Source organism: Plasmodium vinckei (genome assembly GCF_900681995.1).
Source record: "Plasmodium vinckei vinckei genome assembly, chromosome: PVVCY_08".
Taxonomy (NCBI): Eukaryota; Apicomplexa; class Aconoidasida; order Haemosporida; family Plasmodiidae; genus Plasmodium; species Plasmodium vinckei.
Genome location: NC_051300.1, coordinates 983,671 through 997,692, shown reverse-complemented (window position 1 = coordinate 997,692; position 14,022 = coordinate 983,671). Strand labels below are relative to the sequence as shown.

General features: G+C 24.7%; 6 protein-coding genes across 6 annotated transcripts; 4 read left to right on the top strand and 2 right to left on the bottom strand.

The window, feature by feature from the left end:
* Positions 1-300: 300 nt before the first annotated feature.
* On the bottom strand, positions 301-1,224 carry PVVCY_0802830 (conserved Plasmodium protein, unknown function; the record flags this gene model as incomplete). Its single annotated transcript, XM_008627083.1, has 5 exons — positions 301-360; positions 449-560; positions 663-740; positions 826-877; positions 1,032-1,224. The coding sequence occupies 5 exons, from the start codon at positions 1,222-1,224 to the stop codon at positions 301-303; spliced, it is 495 nt and encodes a 164-aa protein (XP_008625305.1).
* A 946-nt stretch (positions 1,225-2,170) lies between these two features.
* PVVCY_0802820 (conserved Plasmodium protein, unknown function) lies at positions 2,171-2,467 on the top strand (the record flags this gene model as incomplete). The annotated part of the gene is made up of 1 exon (XM_008627082.1): positions 2,171-2,467. The coding sequence occupies one exon, from the start codon at positions 2,171-2,173 to the stop codon at positions 2,465-2,467; it is 297 nt and encodes a 98-aa protein (XP_008625304.1).
* A 448-nt stretch (positions 2,468-2,915) lies between these two features.
* Positions 2,916-3,953, top strand: PVVCY_0802810 (conserved Plasmodium protein, unknown function; the record flags this gene model as incomplete). Its single annotated transcript, XM_008627081.1, has 1 exon — positions 2,916-3,953. The coding sequence occupies one exon, from the start codon at positions 2,916-2,918 to the stop codon at positions 3,951-3,953; it is 1,038 nt and encodes a 345-aa protein (XP_008625303.1).
* Positions 3,954-5,502: 1,549 nt separating this feature from the next.
* Positions 5,503-6,449, top strand: PVVCY_0802800 (G2 protein, putative; the record flags this gene model as incomplete). Its single annotated transcript, XM_008627080.1, has 2 exons — positions 5,503-5,716; positions 5,845-6,449. The coding sequence occupies 2 exons, from the start codon at positions 5,503-5,505 to the stop codon at positions 6,447-6,449; spliced, it is 819 nt and encodes a 272-aa protein (XP_008625302.1).
* Positions 6,450-7,357: 908 nt separating this feature from the next.
* PVVCY_0802790 (conserved protein, unknown function) lies at positions 7,358-8,336 on the top strand (the record flags this gene model as incomplete). Its single annotated transcript, XM_008627079.2, has 3 exons — positions 7,358-7,834; positions 7,928-8,014; positions 8,283-8,336. 3 exons carry the CDS (start codon positions 7,358-7,360, stop codon positions 8,334-8,336), a joined length of 618 nt encoding a protein of 205 aa, XP_008625301.2.
* Positions 8,337-8,626: 290 nt separating this feature from the next.
* Positions 8,627-13,668, bottom strand: PVVCY_0802780 (high molecular weight rhoptry protein 2, putative; the record flags this gene model as incomplete). The annotated part of the gene is made up of 10 exons (XM_008627078.2): positions 8,627-8,697; positions 8,825-9,622; positions 9,721-9,831; positions 9,930-10,523; positions 10,636-10,953; positions 11,057-11,563; positions 11,662-11,730; positions 11,821-11,883; positions 11,977-12,393; positions 12,522-13,668. The coding sequence occupies 10 exons, from the start codon at positions 13,666-13,668 to the stop codon at positions 8,627-8,629; spliced, it is 4,095 nt and encodes a 1,364-aa protein (XP_008625300.2).
* Positions 13,669-14,022: the final 354 nt, after the last annotated feature.

The window sequence follows — 14,022 nt, the reverse complement described above, 5'->3', positions numbered from 1 at the left end:
AGGAGATAGTAACAAAACAAAATACGAAACTATGTGAGATAAATAATTACAAACCAGTTTAATAATTCATTAATCTTATTTATGTCATAAAATGAGGAATACATATTATAAAACTATTAATTAAAAATTTGCCAAGAGTTGTACATACACTTAAAATTTGGTCAGCTTTTTTAATTGAATTTTATGGAAAATACGAAAAAAAGAAAAAAAAATTGAAAGAAAACAAAAACAAAAAAAATATTATATATATAATTAAAAGTAGACATGCACTACATATAGTGTGAATATTCATGTAGATTTTCAAATCTCGATGTGTGGATTTTCAGATCTTCCCAATAGCAGTTGCTCTTGTTTACTTATCTATAAAAAGGTATATGAAAAAAATAAATAAAAAACATAAACTACTGTTATGCTCTACTTTTATTTGTTGTTATTTTTATTTTCTTACATCTTTATATTGGTTGTGAAAAAAGTTCCTTAACATAACCATAGACCGCATTATAGTCGCAATTGTTATGCAAGACGCCAGGAAAATTGCAACAGCTTTCACAGTGTTATTACTACAAAGTAAATATATAAAAAAATTCATCGATGTTTTATATGTGCATTATATAATACATAAACTGTTATGTACATATCACAAAATTAATGTGTCTCTTTACCTTTTTGTTGTTCGCAAAGCCTTGAGCTTTCTTATAATTAAATCCTTATGAGACTTCCAATCACCACCAAATAAAAAGCTATGATAAAAATGAAAACAAAAAATAATATAGTGTGCATAACAAACATAACTGTTTTATATTTTTTTTTTATTATAATCCATACTTTGAGTCAAATATTTTTTTAAATCCAGGAACAATGTTCGATATGTCGATATCTATTAAAACAAAATGCATATAGACATTATAAACATTATACATATTTAAGAAAGGGGAAATAAATATACTAATATTGTCTTGCTTTTATTATAATACACAAAATATGAGTTACATATACATGCATAAGTTGTTATAATGCTTTTTTTTTCGTACTGGTTGCATTCAAATATTGGCGTCTTGCCTTTTTGAAAAGTCTATCCCATAATGATTTTTTCTCGTTATATGCATTTTTAAAATTAGAACTCATAATAGCACCTCCATATAGCTTACTATTATTGATATATGTGTGTGAACACTTCCAATATATAAAGGGCATAACCAAAAAAAAGAATTTTATAATTTTCATTTTTACCTTAAAAAATTTATTCAAATAATTTTACTATACATATCTTAACATAAAAATAGTATAATCATAATTAAAAATGTTTTAAGTAAATAATAATTTTTAAAAGATTATAAATTTCCAATAATCTTGGATAATACAAATTAAAACACACATTAATATAACACCAATTAATAATATGATCAAATACATATTAATTTATGTATTCTCTTATTATATCCGTAATGTAATTATTTTACTACATATACTGCATATTATATATAACAAAATAAACCGATAAAATTCTCAGAAACGCTAAGTATATATTCCTTTGTAACATAAGAAAGAAATTGTTAAAAAAAAAAAAATAAAATATTGCGAAATTTTAAAGCTAAATATTTTAAGAAAATGTAAATAGTAGTATGGATTTTATTTCTCCTTCCCCATAATATATTGTAAGCATTTTTTTTTATAAAAAATTTAATTAATAAAATAGTTTAGTAAAAGCCAAATTTATGATTAATCCCATATCATAAAAAATTTGTTTAAATAAATAAAATTGCAAAACCATCAAAATGGCCAAAAATGCTTATTTACATATTTTTTATTTCGTTGCATTTGCATTAATATATATTATTAGTAACATTTTTTTACATATTTTATAACTTCACACACAAGTTATGTTATAATTAAAAGGTTATATTTACCTCATATATATATATACATATTACACATTATTATATAACTACAAACCATCTTTAATATTATACATTTGCTATACTCCCCTTTATAAATAAATTAAAAATTTGTTAAAATTAAATATTTACAAATTTTATATATTCCCTCACAAAATGTCCAAAGGGATTAATTTATAATTCATTGTATGCATATTTGCCTATTCGTATGCATACATATAATTACATATTAATGAGGTACACGTATGTGTGTGTATTTATTTGCTTATTGTAAAATGAAAAAAATAATAAATTATATTACAAATAAATATATAAGAACAAAATACAGATTAGAGGTTATTGATAGAAGATATAAATTATTTTCATGTGGTGGTCCCTTAGTTTTATTAATGTCTTTCACTATAAGCATAGGCACATTTCTGATAGACTTACAATATAAAATTAAAAATAGTAGAGAACAGAATATAAATATAAGAGAAAATAAATTGTTAGAAGAAAAAAATAAATTATTAAAAATATTAACAGATTATGACTGCAACAATTATGAAAATATCCCAATTAAAAGAGAATAATAATTAAAACTAAAGACGTACATATATACATACAAATCAATGAATAATTATTTTGAAAAAACATGTAACAAATGCCTACATTATTACTATTATTTTTTTTCCCATCCTCTTACACACACTATTCTTATAGCCTTATTTGATACAACTAAATATATTAAAACATTTTTTCCCGCTTTTTAACACGCTTAATCATTTTTATCAAGTTGTATTTTGTTTTTACTAAATTGTTATTTACCATAATTTTATTCTTTTAGGTCATATTTGTTGAAAAATACGTATTTTGAAAGTAGGAAAGATTAGATATAACTTTCCTTTTAATTAAAAAGCATATCCATTTGTGTTTTATATTTTCATTTTGTGTGTGCATTATATAAGCCATCACAACCGTTTGTTTACTTTATATACAATTATACTTTTTTAATTTATTATTTATTTTGGTTCGGGAATTATGAATTTCAAATATTTGGATATTCACGTTCAAGTAAAATGCATTTCCTTCTGCTCGTCTAACTTTGTTGCAAAATCGACAGAAGAAACCAACTGTGAAAATACAGATATAGTGGTAAATAAAATTATTAATACTAATAAAAAAGATGAACCTGATATAAATAAGTTGGTTGGAAATATATTTATTGGGGAAATAGTAAAGGTTGAAGGAAATTCTACTGATATAATAATTGGAAAAAATGTAATAGGCATATTTACCATTAACACCAAAATTAATAAAGATATAATTATACTACCATATCACAGTATTATTGAATATCCATCGAACAATTTAAATAATGATCACTTATTATGTGCTATATTACGGTCACTATACGAATCACATTTATGTTTAAACTCTATAAATATCAGAAATAAATTAGAATATGTAGCTATATTTTCGAATTCCATTTTTGAAATATTACCACTTTTAAAACTTTTATTAAAAAAAAAAGTATTTATATTATTATTTTTACCAAATGCACATATAAATCAACATGAAATTCAAAAAAAATTCGAAGAATTTCATATCACAAATGAATCCATTAAAGAATATGTTTCAACATTTGACATAGACATATCTGTTACAGAACATGTCCATAACATTACAAATAAGTGTGGAATAAAAAATATTATTATTTATCCCAATATAAATACAAATATGAATGTTTTAAAAAAAATTATTTTTACAATAAGTGCTTTAAACTCGAATTTAATATTTACATATCAATTTGATTATTTAAATCCTTATGAATGCAAGCTTCTATATGACAAAAGTATAACTATGCATTTTTTTAATATTAATTATTATATCCTTTATGATTATTTCAAAACCGCAGATTCCTTTAATTTTGCAATATTATCTCTTTTAAATAAAGATATCGAATTCCCATCTGTATCTATAACAAAAAAAAAATTTTCAAACTTAGAGGAAATATTCCCTCTTACTCCTTGTAACGAAGCTTATACTATTTACGTTAATAAAAATATCGAAGGTTAGAAGAGCGATCCATAAAGAATGGGGAGTTATATATTAAAAAATCATAAATTAAGCCAATAGTATAATTCAGCTCCATTCCCTCTCTTTTATTTTCCTATATTCATCCCTACATACAGAAATTGTATTATATTTTTTCCTATTTATTTAATGCTTCCCCTTTTTATTTATTTTTTCCCTCACACATATGCAATCTGCATATATGAGATATTTAAATTATGTATATTATTTTTTTATATTTCAAAAAAGAAACTATACATACAATTTTTTTAAGTAATAAATGACTATAAAAATGAGAAAAATAGCGATAAAAAAAATAAATATGCCATCTTATATAAGGAAGCATATATATATTAATTTTAGTTTATTCATTTTTACAACAACATTGTCTAAAAATGCATCATTAATTTGTTTTTGCAATTGCAAGCGGGTATAATGGAAGCACATAAAAACAAACCCAATTAAATATTGTTGTCAGCTTATAGAATTTCTTTTTGTTTGACAATTGACTCTTAAAAATATAAAACACATTTTCTTCTCCTAGTACAAGCCCTCATACCTTTTTAATTCTATATCATTATAATTGTAAGAATGGAGTACAAATTATGCCTTTTTTTCGTTATATATATAAAATATAAAAAAGACAAATATTACACACATTTTATATAATACCCTTAAATCATATTTTTTGATTTTATATATTAAATGAAACACAAATATTTATGAATAGTGCATAAAAAAATAGGGCAAAATAGTAAGTACCAAAATAAAAAAAAAAAAAATAGCCAAATTGGAATATACTTAATTTTTATTAGAGATATATTCTAACCCTTTTAATATTTCATTGATATAATTGCACACATTGTTTTTTTTTTATTTACATAATCTACGAAATTATATTTTAATATATGAACAGTCATTTTTATTATTCACAACATAGGTAATATTTCTAAAATATTTTATTACCATTTCTATTTTTGGCTAGATTTTATGACTTAGCAATAATTTTTTTTTTAATGCTATTAAGTGCTAGGTATTATAATTTTAAGAAAGCTTGCTAAATTAAATAACATGTTTTATATAGATTGATGAAAAGTCTATATTTTGAATAAAAATGTGACATATAAAAAATATATATGTATAAATATATTATTATTATAAACAAATATAAAAATAAAACAAGAAACATGCTCTCGTTTTAAGAAATACAATTTATTAATTAATAGAACATTTGTTTATTCTTATTCTTTTAAAATATATTTTTATTGTATCACATATTATTTGTTTGTCTTTAAATAATTTCTTAGCATTAAGATAAATGTAAAAAAAAAGGAATATACAATTAATGCATATTTTTATTTATTTTAAGAATAAAAAAATATTATTTATCAAATTCATCATAAAATATTGAAAATCAAAAAAGTGCATATGTTGTTTTATATATATATGCATATAAATACCTTCCTTCTTTAATTTCACACATTTCTATATTTATTTTTCTATTTGTAGTAACACATTTAAATTATTTTTATATTCTCCATCATTTGACACAATGGGACAAAATATATCGAAGTCTGAAGAAATTGAAAAGCAAAGCATTTATGCTAATTATCCTGGGCTTGAACAACAATTAGACATGGTTTTTGCATGTCATGATATTTCCAAGGATGGGAAATTACCATATGCAACTGTCGAAATGATCTTGCGGCATTTTTTGATGCAATGTGGTTTTATGGAATATGTTTGCAGATTTGTTAATGAAGATGGTAAGATTTTTTTTATAAAATTAAAAATATTTGATTATATCAACTTTGTAAATATATTTATATAAAACCCTATTCGTTTCACTCTGCGCACATTCATAAAAAATTTACATAACATTTTATTAAATCAGGTAAACTAGATTTGAAACATGTTGAGAATTATTTAAAATGCAAGAAGCTATTGTACAAATTACAATGCTGTGGAAGTTGCATGCTTACACTTGATGAAATGAAAAATTTAGTCTTAGTGTTTTTAAAAAAAATATCAGATACATATTTAGAAGATCAATCTAAGTGGATGGAAAAAATGAAATCGTCACAAGAAGAACAAGGTAAAGCTTTAGAAGAAGCAATGTATGAATATGAAAAAAATATTTTGTTTAACCATTCTATAAAAGAACAGCAACTCCTTCAGAATAATAGAAAATTGGATGAATGGAATGAATGCATAGAAAATGCATATGAAGTACAACAAGAGGTATTACGACAGTTTGAAGCGAAAAAAAGAGAAAAAGCAAACCAAGTAACAAATAAAAATAATGAATTGTTAATAGCTCAAAATTATATTGAAAAAATAAAAGAAGCAGCAACTCATAAAAAACAAGACAATTCAAAATGTTTTGTTTATCCAGCTTCATCAGCACCATGTGGTGCTTGCACATCTGCAGGAGCTGTTACACCACATCGAAGATATAAAGAGCCTAGGCAAAAAAAAGAATATTCATTATGTATATAATGTGATGTCCCTCTTATGATACTCTATAATAGGAAATAAACTATGCATATATTTAAAGAGAACAGAATATAAATATAGTATATTCATAAAATTGCAAAAGAGTCTATTCACACATATATGTTATTATATATCTTATTCACCATATGATTCATGGCTTATCAACCTTTTATTTTTGTTACATTTTTTGTATATTGCATTTTTTTTTAAATATATCCTTTCTATGGATGCCACACAAAAAAGAACCTTGCTTGTGTATATAAATTGAATGAATATATTTGTTTATATTATTTATTCATACCAAATATTTTATCTAATGATACTTATACAATTGTTTTTGTGATTGTTTTCCTTTATTAAGACATAAACATATGTAGATATAATCCATTTCTGAACAATATCACAGAAAAAAATGAAATAAACATTTACTGTAACTTCCCATAAAAAATAAATAACAGAGTGAAAACATCTCGAACATTATTTTAAGTTAATAACTTTTTATACACACAATTTAATATAATGAATTTGTTAAAATTGTTAAGGGAAATATAAGACCGTAATGATATTTAGTATTTCAATTTTATACACGTTAGGTAAAAATACATAATTTATAAATATAAAATATAGTAAATTAAATATTTCTATTTAAAATCATATATTAATTGTTTTTTTTTTAATTTGTACACATCTTCATAATATCGTATGGCTTTCATTATTTATATTGATTTAACTGTCTTTTTACTTCGATGAAGGAAATAATATTATCATGCATTTGCTTTCCCCCCTTTTGCATATTTTTTTGTTTCCTTAATTTTCACCTGAACTTTTTGTAATGTCATTTCTACTTTTCTATTTAAAAAACATGATAACTATTAATTGTTGAAAATAAAAAAAAAATAATATAAAAAAAAATGAGCAAAAATGAACTAGCGAAAGTCCCGTCTAAGGTTAGAGAAGAAGAATTAAATGATTTACATGATTGGATAAATAGTTTTACTTTGTCAAGAAAAATTAAAAATATTAATAGAGATTTTTCAGATGGCGTATTAATGGCTGAATTAGTTAATATATGTTTACCTAAGTTTGTGGAAATACATAATTATAGTAAAGCCAATTCTATAAATCAAAAAACATATAATTGGAATACCTTAAATGAAAAAGTATTTAAAAGATTATCTTTTAAAATCGATAAAAAAAATGTCGAAGAAATTGTAAATTGTAAATACATGGGTGTGGAAAAAGTTCTTATCACTTTTAAAGATCAATTACAAAAATACAAAAGTGAAATCAAAGAACAAAATTCAAATTTGCTGAATAAGGACCTAGACAAATCGATAAGTCACGAAACTGAAATACAAGACGAAGAAAATCACCACCTCAATGAAAGTGTACTAAAAAGAAATAAAACTACTAATTCATTTCATTTTACTCATAATCTCTTCCATTTTTGTATAATATTTTTTCCCATTTCCATCTTATAGCAAAGTCCCGACCCTTTGAATAACAACGAAATTGTTGAAATATTAAAGGAAAAGATATTTAACCTAGAAAAACTCTTAAAAATTAAGGTAATGCCAAATTTAAGTGAATAGTAATATGCTAAATATATTCGAAAATATATTTACTTGATTTATATGCGCCCATATGGACAATACTATTAATAAGACGGCGTATTGTTTATGTTTTGTTTTTTTTTGTATGAAAAAAATATGCCATTCAATTTAAATGTGTAATGCGGATGTACTTGTAAACTTACATATACATAAACACGCATAAAATATACACAAATATTTTAAAATTTCATAAAACGGATATTAAAAATTTAAAAATTCGCAGGAAAATAAAATCAATATATTAAATAGGAAAATCGATGCATTAAATAAAATTTAAAAATTGCCATTAAAGAACGGAATTTAAAAAAGAAACAATTTTTGCAACAGTTTTTATTGTATGTTTTTATACTTCGTACTTTCCTATATTTCTTCCTTATCTATTATTGTTTACACACATTCGATACATACAAGTTAAAAAAAAAAAATTTTTGAAAAAATTTTCCTCGGATATATAGTTCTTAAAAAACTTTGAGTCAATAGTTTATACATGTATATACATATATACATATATGGTTGCAGCATGCATTTTCTGTTTTTGAAAATACAAAATCCAACTTTTTAAAAAAATTAATTGGATTTTAATATTTCAATGTTTGTAAGTAAGTCTTGACCGATGTCACGGTATGGATCAGGAATATCTGCGAAAAAAAAAATGATGAAATAAATATAGAGAAATAATGTCAAAAAATATTGCCTAGTATGAAGATTATATTTTGGTTGCATATTAAATAATTTTCAAACGATTTTTTGGCATATTCCACTTACCGATATTTATAACAGTAAGTTCGTAATTGACAAAACATGGGTTCTTTGGATTTTTTGCAACTTTGTTAACATTTTTTTTCAAGAAAACTCTGTAATTGTTGTCTTCTGGGAAATTAAATTGTGGTTTGTGAGTTAAATCGAAATGTCCGGGAGTCAATATATTTTCTTTATAGTAAGTATCTGTTCCAAAACATACATGGACATCTCCAATTTGAACATCATGCAATGTAATTGGTTCGCCAGTTAAAAAGTCTTTTTGTAAATTAAATATAAAAGAAGAATGCATAACTATTTTCATTTCTTTTCTTATTTTAGATTTACAGTTTTGAGGTATTAAATTATTATAAATTACAGGTTCATGTGGTTTTGTATTGGATGTTGTTATTAAAACTTTGTTAAAGTCGTCAACTGTACATTTTCCAAGACATTCGGGTATTTCTAGATCCTCAAGTAATAAATATCTTAAAGTATCTTCTGTTATAAATAATCTTAATAATTGTTTTTTATTTTTATCATCTATATTGCTTAATAAATAATATGGTTGCTTAAATACGTATACTCTTTGGTCTAAAAAGTCACGTGGATATATTTTATGAACTGGGTCGGAATGATTATTTTTATAATAATCTAATTTACATTGATAATATTTTGATTTAATTTCATCAGGTATTTCGATACGACTTTTTTCTCCACTATCTCTCATTGAAAGGAATATTTTTTGAGTTTCGTTACGGCAATGTTCTTCGGATTTTATTAATGGTGAATAGTAATCAATTAAAGTTTCATTGGCAAGGGAAGCTAAAAAAAAAAAAAAAATATTAAATTTTCATGAGATGACCAAACACAGTTTGCAGCATAACGTACTTGCATTTTTTTTTTCGAAGACGTTGACTTACAATTGAAGTATTCGACATCTCTGACTTTGGCTTGCTTTTTGAATATGAATCTCATGTTGTTCCATACTTCGGAGAAGAAATTTCTCACGTAGGCTCCGGGACCCAAGTTGCCTATAAAAGTAATGAAGGAAAACGGATGAATGGCATATCAAACAAGATACAAATAATTCAAACAAACGCAATGAAACAAAAGGAATGCATTAACTTACTTGCAGCGTGCATCCATAAGGATTTAAAGTTTTCGTAAGATTTAAACCAGTAGCATTCATGACTGTTATATAAGATTTCTGTAACACGTTTATCTAATTTACTACTGTCAATAATTTCATCTTTTTGTTTTTGTTGATATGCTTTTTTATTTTGTAAAAATAATTCAAAATCTTCTCGTGGGTTCTTTGATAAAATTCGTGAAACATAGAAAAATTCATAAACATCTATTGCATCTTCAACTTTAAATTTAACAAAATTCTTTTTCAAAATTAAAGATTCTAATAATCTTTCTGCTTTTCTTCCTAATATGAAACAGTAGTATGTTTTTACCATATCGGGAGCAATTGCTAATTTATAATAATCTTCTGCATTAACGGCATTAACATTAAAATTTTCAAACACCATCATAGCATTTTGTGCTTTACATGTTAATACAAATGATGCAGTTATTCTTTCAAATATATCTGGGTTCCATTTATGAGCACTTAAATTCACATTTATAAAATCGTCAAGGTTCGATTTTGTTAATCCATATTGTGTTAAGTTACATGATTTGTTGATACTCTTGGTGGCTTTCTCTTGAACAGTTACACCTAAGCGGGAATAAGTTGAAGTAGGTAATGTGTGAGATGCATGAGATGTATGAGACGCTTTATATAGACAATTTATGCAAATACGTTCGGTTCTAGAATCAAGCAGGCTTACCTCCATTAAATACACAGGCTACCATCAATTTTTTGTATAAGGAAACGTCAGGGTCATAGTATAAAGAGTTCTTGCTTTCTTTAGCCCATAAAAGAATTGTAACTAAACTTAAAATTTTTGTATATTCTTCCATACGTGAGTGCTCACCTAGTTTCTTTTTGTTTATTTCTATAAAACTTGTCAATAAAGAACATCTCTTTTTCAATATGTTAAAGTCGTCACGGTTAGCTGGGGCTAGTAAAGGAAATGATCTTTTCATGAAGTCCATTTCTTTTGGTCTGTATCTTGAGATATCGACTTGGGATTCGATAAAGAACACTACAAGGGAAAAAAGAAAATAAAATGAAGAAATATGATAAATTCAAACAATACAAAAAAACGAAGAAATTTCATTATACATTGCTCATCTTTCTAAACTTACCCAATGATAACATGTATGCAGCGAATACTAAACGAGGACCTCTTGAATAGATATCATGATTATGTCCAATTAAATTCATAATAGTAAAATATGCATAGTTTGATTTATTTTTTAATTTTTTCTTTAATGGTGTGTTTGAAATATTCATATTAATAGCTAACTCATTAAATAATTGATATGCTATACTATATACATTTGGAAAGTTACTATATAATCTAGTACTATAATCTGTTTTAAAAACTGGATATTTCTTTTCACCAAAGTAAAAATAGTTATTTGCTATAGAATCAATATAATCATATGTTTGGATTAATTTTATATTTTCATCTTTCTTAAACATATGATATTCATTTACATATAAAAATAAATAATTTGTCATTGTCAAATCTAAGGTATATTGTGATTTATCAGCTCGGAAAGATAAGTTTATCATGTCCATCAATCTTGATACTTGAGTATCCAAATATATGAGTGGTTCCATGTATTTCAAAATGTAGTTTCTTGATACTGCGAAGGGAAAAGTTAAGGGAAGGAAAATGAAAAATGCAAACTTATTCATGCATAAAGTATTCGTCAAATTTGCTTGTGCAAGCTTAGGTCCTTACCTAATACGTGTCTGATAAAGCTCGATTTTGAAATGCTTGACATAACTTTCTTTGGGTGGAAGTAGAACCCTGAAAAGGAAATAAAAAACGATGCAAATGATGGAAAAGTAATGCAAAAAATCATGAAACCTATGTAAAATTATGAGAGTTTTTCCTTACATCCATATTTGTCGAATCCGTAAAGAAGCTCAGCCCACAAACTTTTGGCAAGGGGAGTGTAGTCTAAAAGGAAAATAAATAAGTAAATAAATAAATGGCAAAACAAAAAGCAGAAAGCACAAAACAATGCAGTTATAAGTGAATATTTCTAATTACTTTGGTTGATGTTGCAGTCCTTGAAAGACATAGTAAAGTAAAATTGAAATTTACTGATGTTTTCTTTTGTTGGCACAATATCTGCAGAATATTTATCGATGGTATTATAAAAATGATAATCTGCCAAATTATCTGTTAATTTTGGCAATTGTGTAATACTATCTATTTCACGTAATGAACCATATGCTTCTGCATTATCTACTTTTGAGAACTTATATTTATCATATTTATTGGAATCTTCTGATTTTTCGTTTTCACCCGATTCAAATTTCATTTCCATAAGTTGTAATAAAAGTACATCATTTGCTCTATACAAGTTTGTGTAGGTCGGTATGATATCAGATAAATATACCATGTGCTTGTCTTCTGTGATCAACAAAAATCCGTAGTGCATGAAGAAAATCAATTGGGTCATGACTGAAAAGGGGAGAAAAAGTGAAAAAAAAAGTGAAAAAAAAAATGAAAAAAAAATGAAAAAAAAATGAAAAAAAATAAAGACATGCAAAACGACAAATGATCAAACAAATGCAGTCAGATCGGCTTACATTGCTCGATATCTTCATTTCCTAGTTCTATAATCATCTTTGATATTTCTTTATCATTTTCAGTGATATTAAGAAGGTAATTTTTTACTGAGCTCATAATTTGTTTGTAAAGATTGGAATCTCCAATATATTCCTTCAAATTTTTAACGACAACAATGTATCGTCCATTACTTTGTTTAACTTGTTCTTCGATATTTTGATCACCAACAACTACTTCATGAATTAAATCATTATATTTAATGTAGTTTGATTTATTCATGTCATAAATTAAGGCGTCACTATTAAGTAAACGATTGGAATATCTTGATACTTGATTTATAGAATTCTCTAAACTAAATATATGTGTTATTTGCTCACGATCCATACTTCTACCTAAATGGGTAATTATATCTTGATATATTGTACTTATTTTATGATATACACCTACTTGCTCATAAAATTTTTGACATAAATGAATGTAAGTATGACATATTGGGTCATTTTTTATATTTAAAAATGATTCAGAAGAATGTTTTTTTAATAATGTAGGGTTTTCTGATTCAATATCAAAATATACTCCAACATAGTGAAAATCGAGTAATATATTTTTGATAAGTTCTCTTTTTGCTAATGCCATACTTCGATGAGTACTTACTCTTAAAACTAAAGCTTCACCAATATTTTTGTAATTTAATCTACCAGCTAAGAATCTATTAAATCTTATTATATTTCTTACTTTGCTTATAACTTCAGGTTCAGACATTGATTTATCTATACTTACAATTATATTTTTTAATGCCTTATTGTTATTAATGCTTGATGTCATTGTGTGTTTAGAACGCATGTGCATTAAACTTAAAGCAAATTCAGTTACAACATCTACTGAATCATCATCACCTATTTTATTTTTCATTTTATGGACCATGTCTTCACATTTATGCATAAATGAAATTCTACCTTCATTTGTCATTAGATCATCAGCATGTAAGAACAATAAAATGTTCTTACATATTTTTGTTTTATCTTCTTCGACCTCTATTTTTGATATAGCGTCATCTGCTCCTTTATTATTTGGCAAGGTTTCCTTTATTTCATAAGAGTGGTTAAACTTTAACCACACTAATGAAAACAAGGCTATCCATGATAGTTTTACCATTGTAATTGTCATAAACAGTAATTAAGGTAAAATTGCGTATAAGATAAAAAAACAAAAAGAAATTTAAAAAAAAAAAATTATTAATAATTCAGTTTTGAGTCATATTAGTATTTTTCTAGTTCAATGCCATATGTATAAATTAATCTGTGCATAAGCATAGATGAAAGGATTAAAAAAAAAAAATTTTTTTTCTCTTTTTTTTTTGGTGTGTGTGATTTACACAATTTTTCTTGCTTCTCTGATTTAGCTTTATAATATCACTATTAAAAAGTCGTCATTTAGTAAGTATATTATTTTTTTTTTTTATTACTTCCTTTCATTTATTTCTCACTATAATAATATACACATATGCTTACAAGAATATGT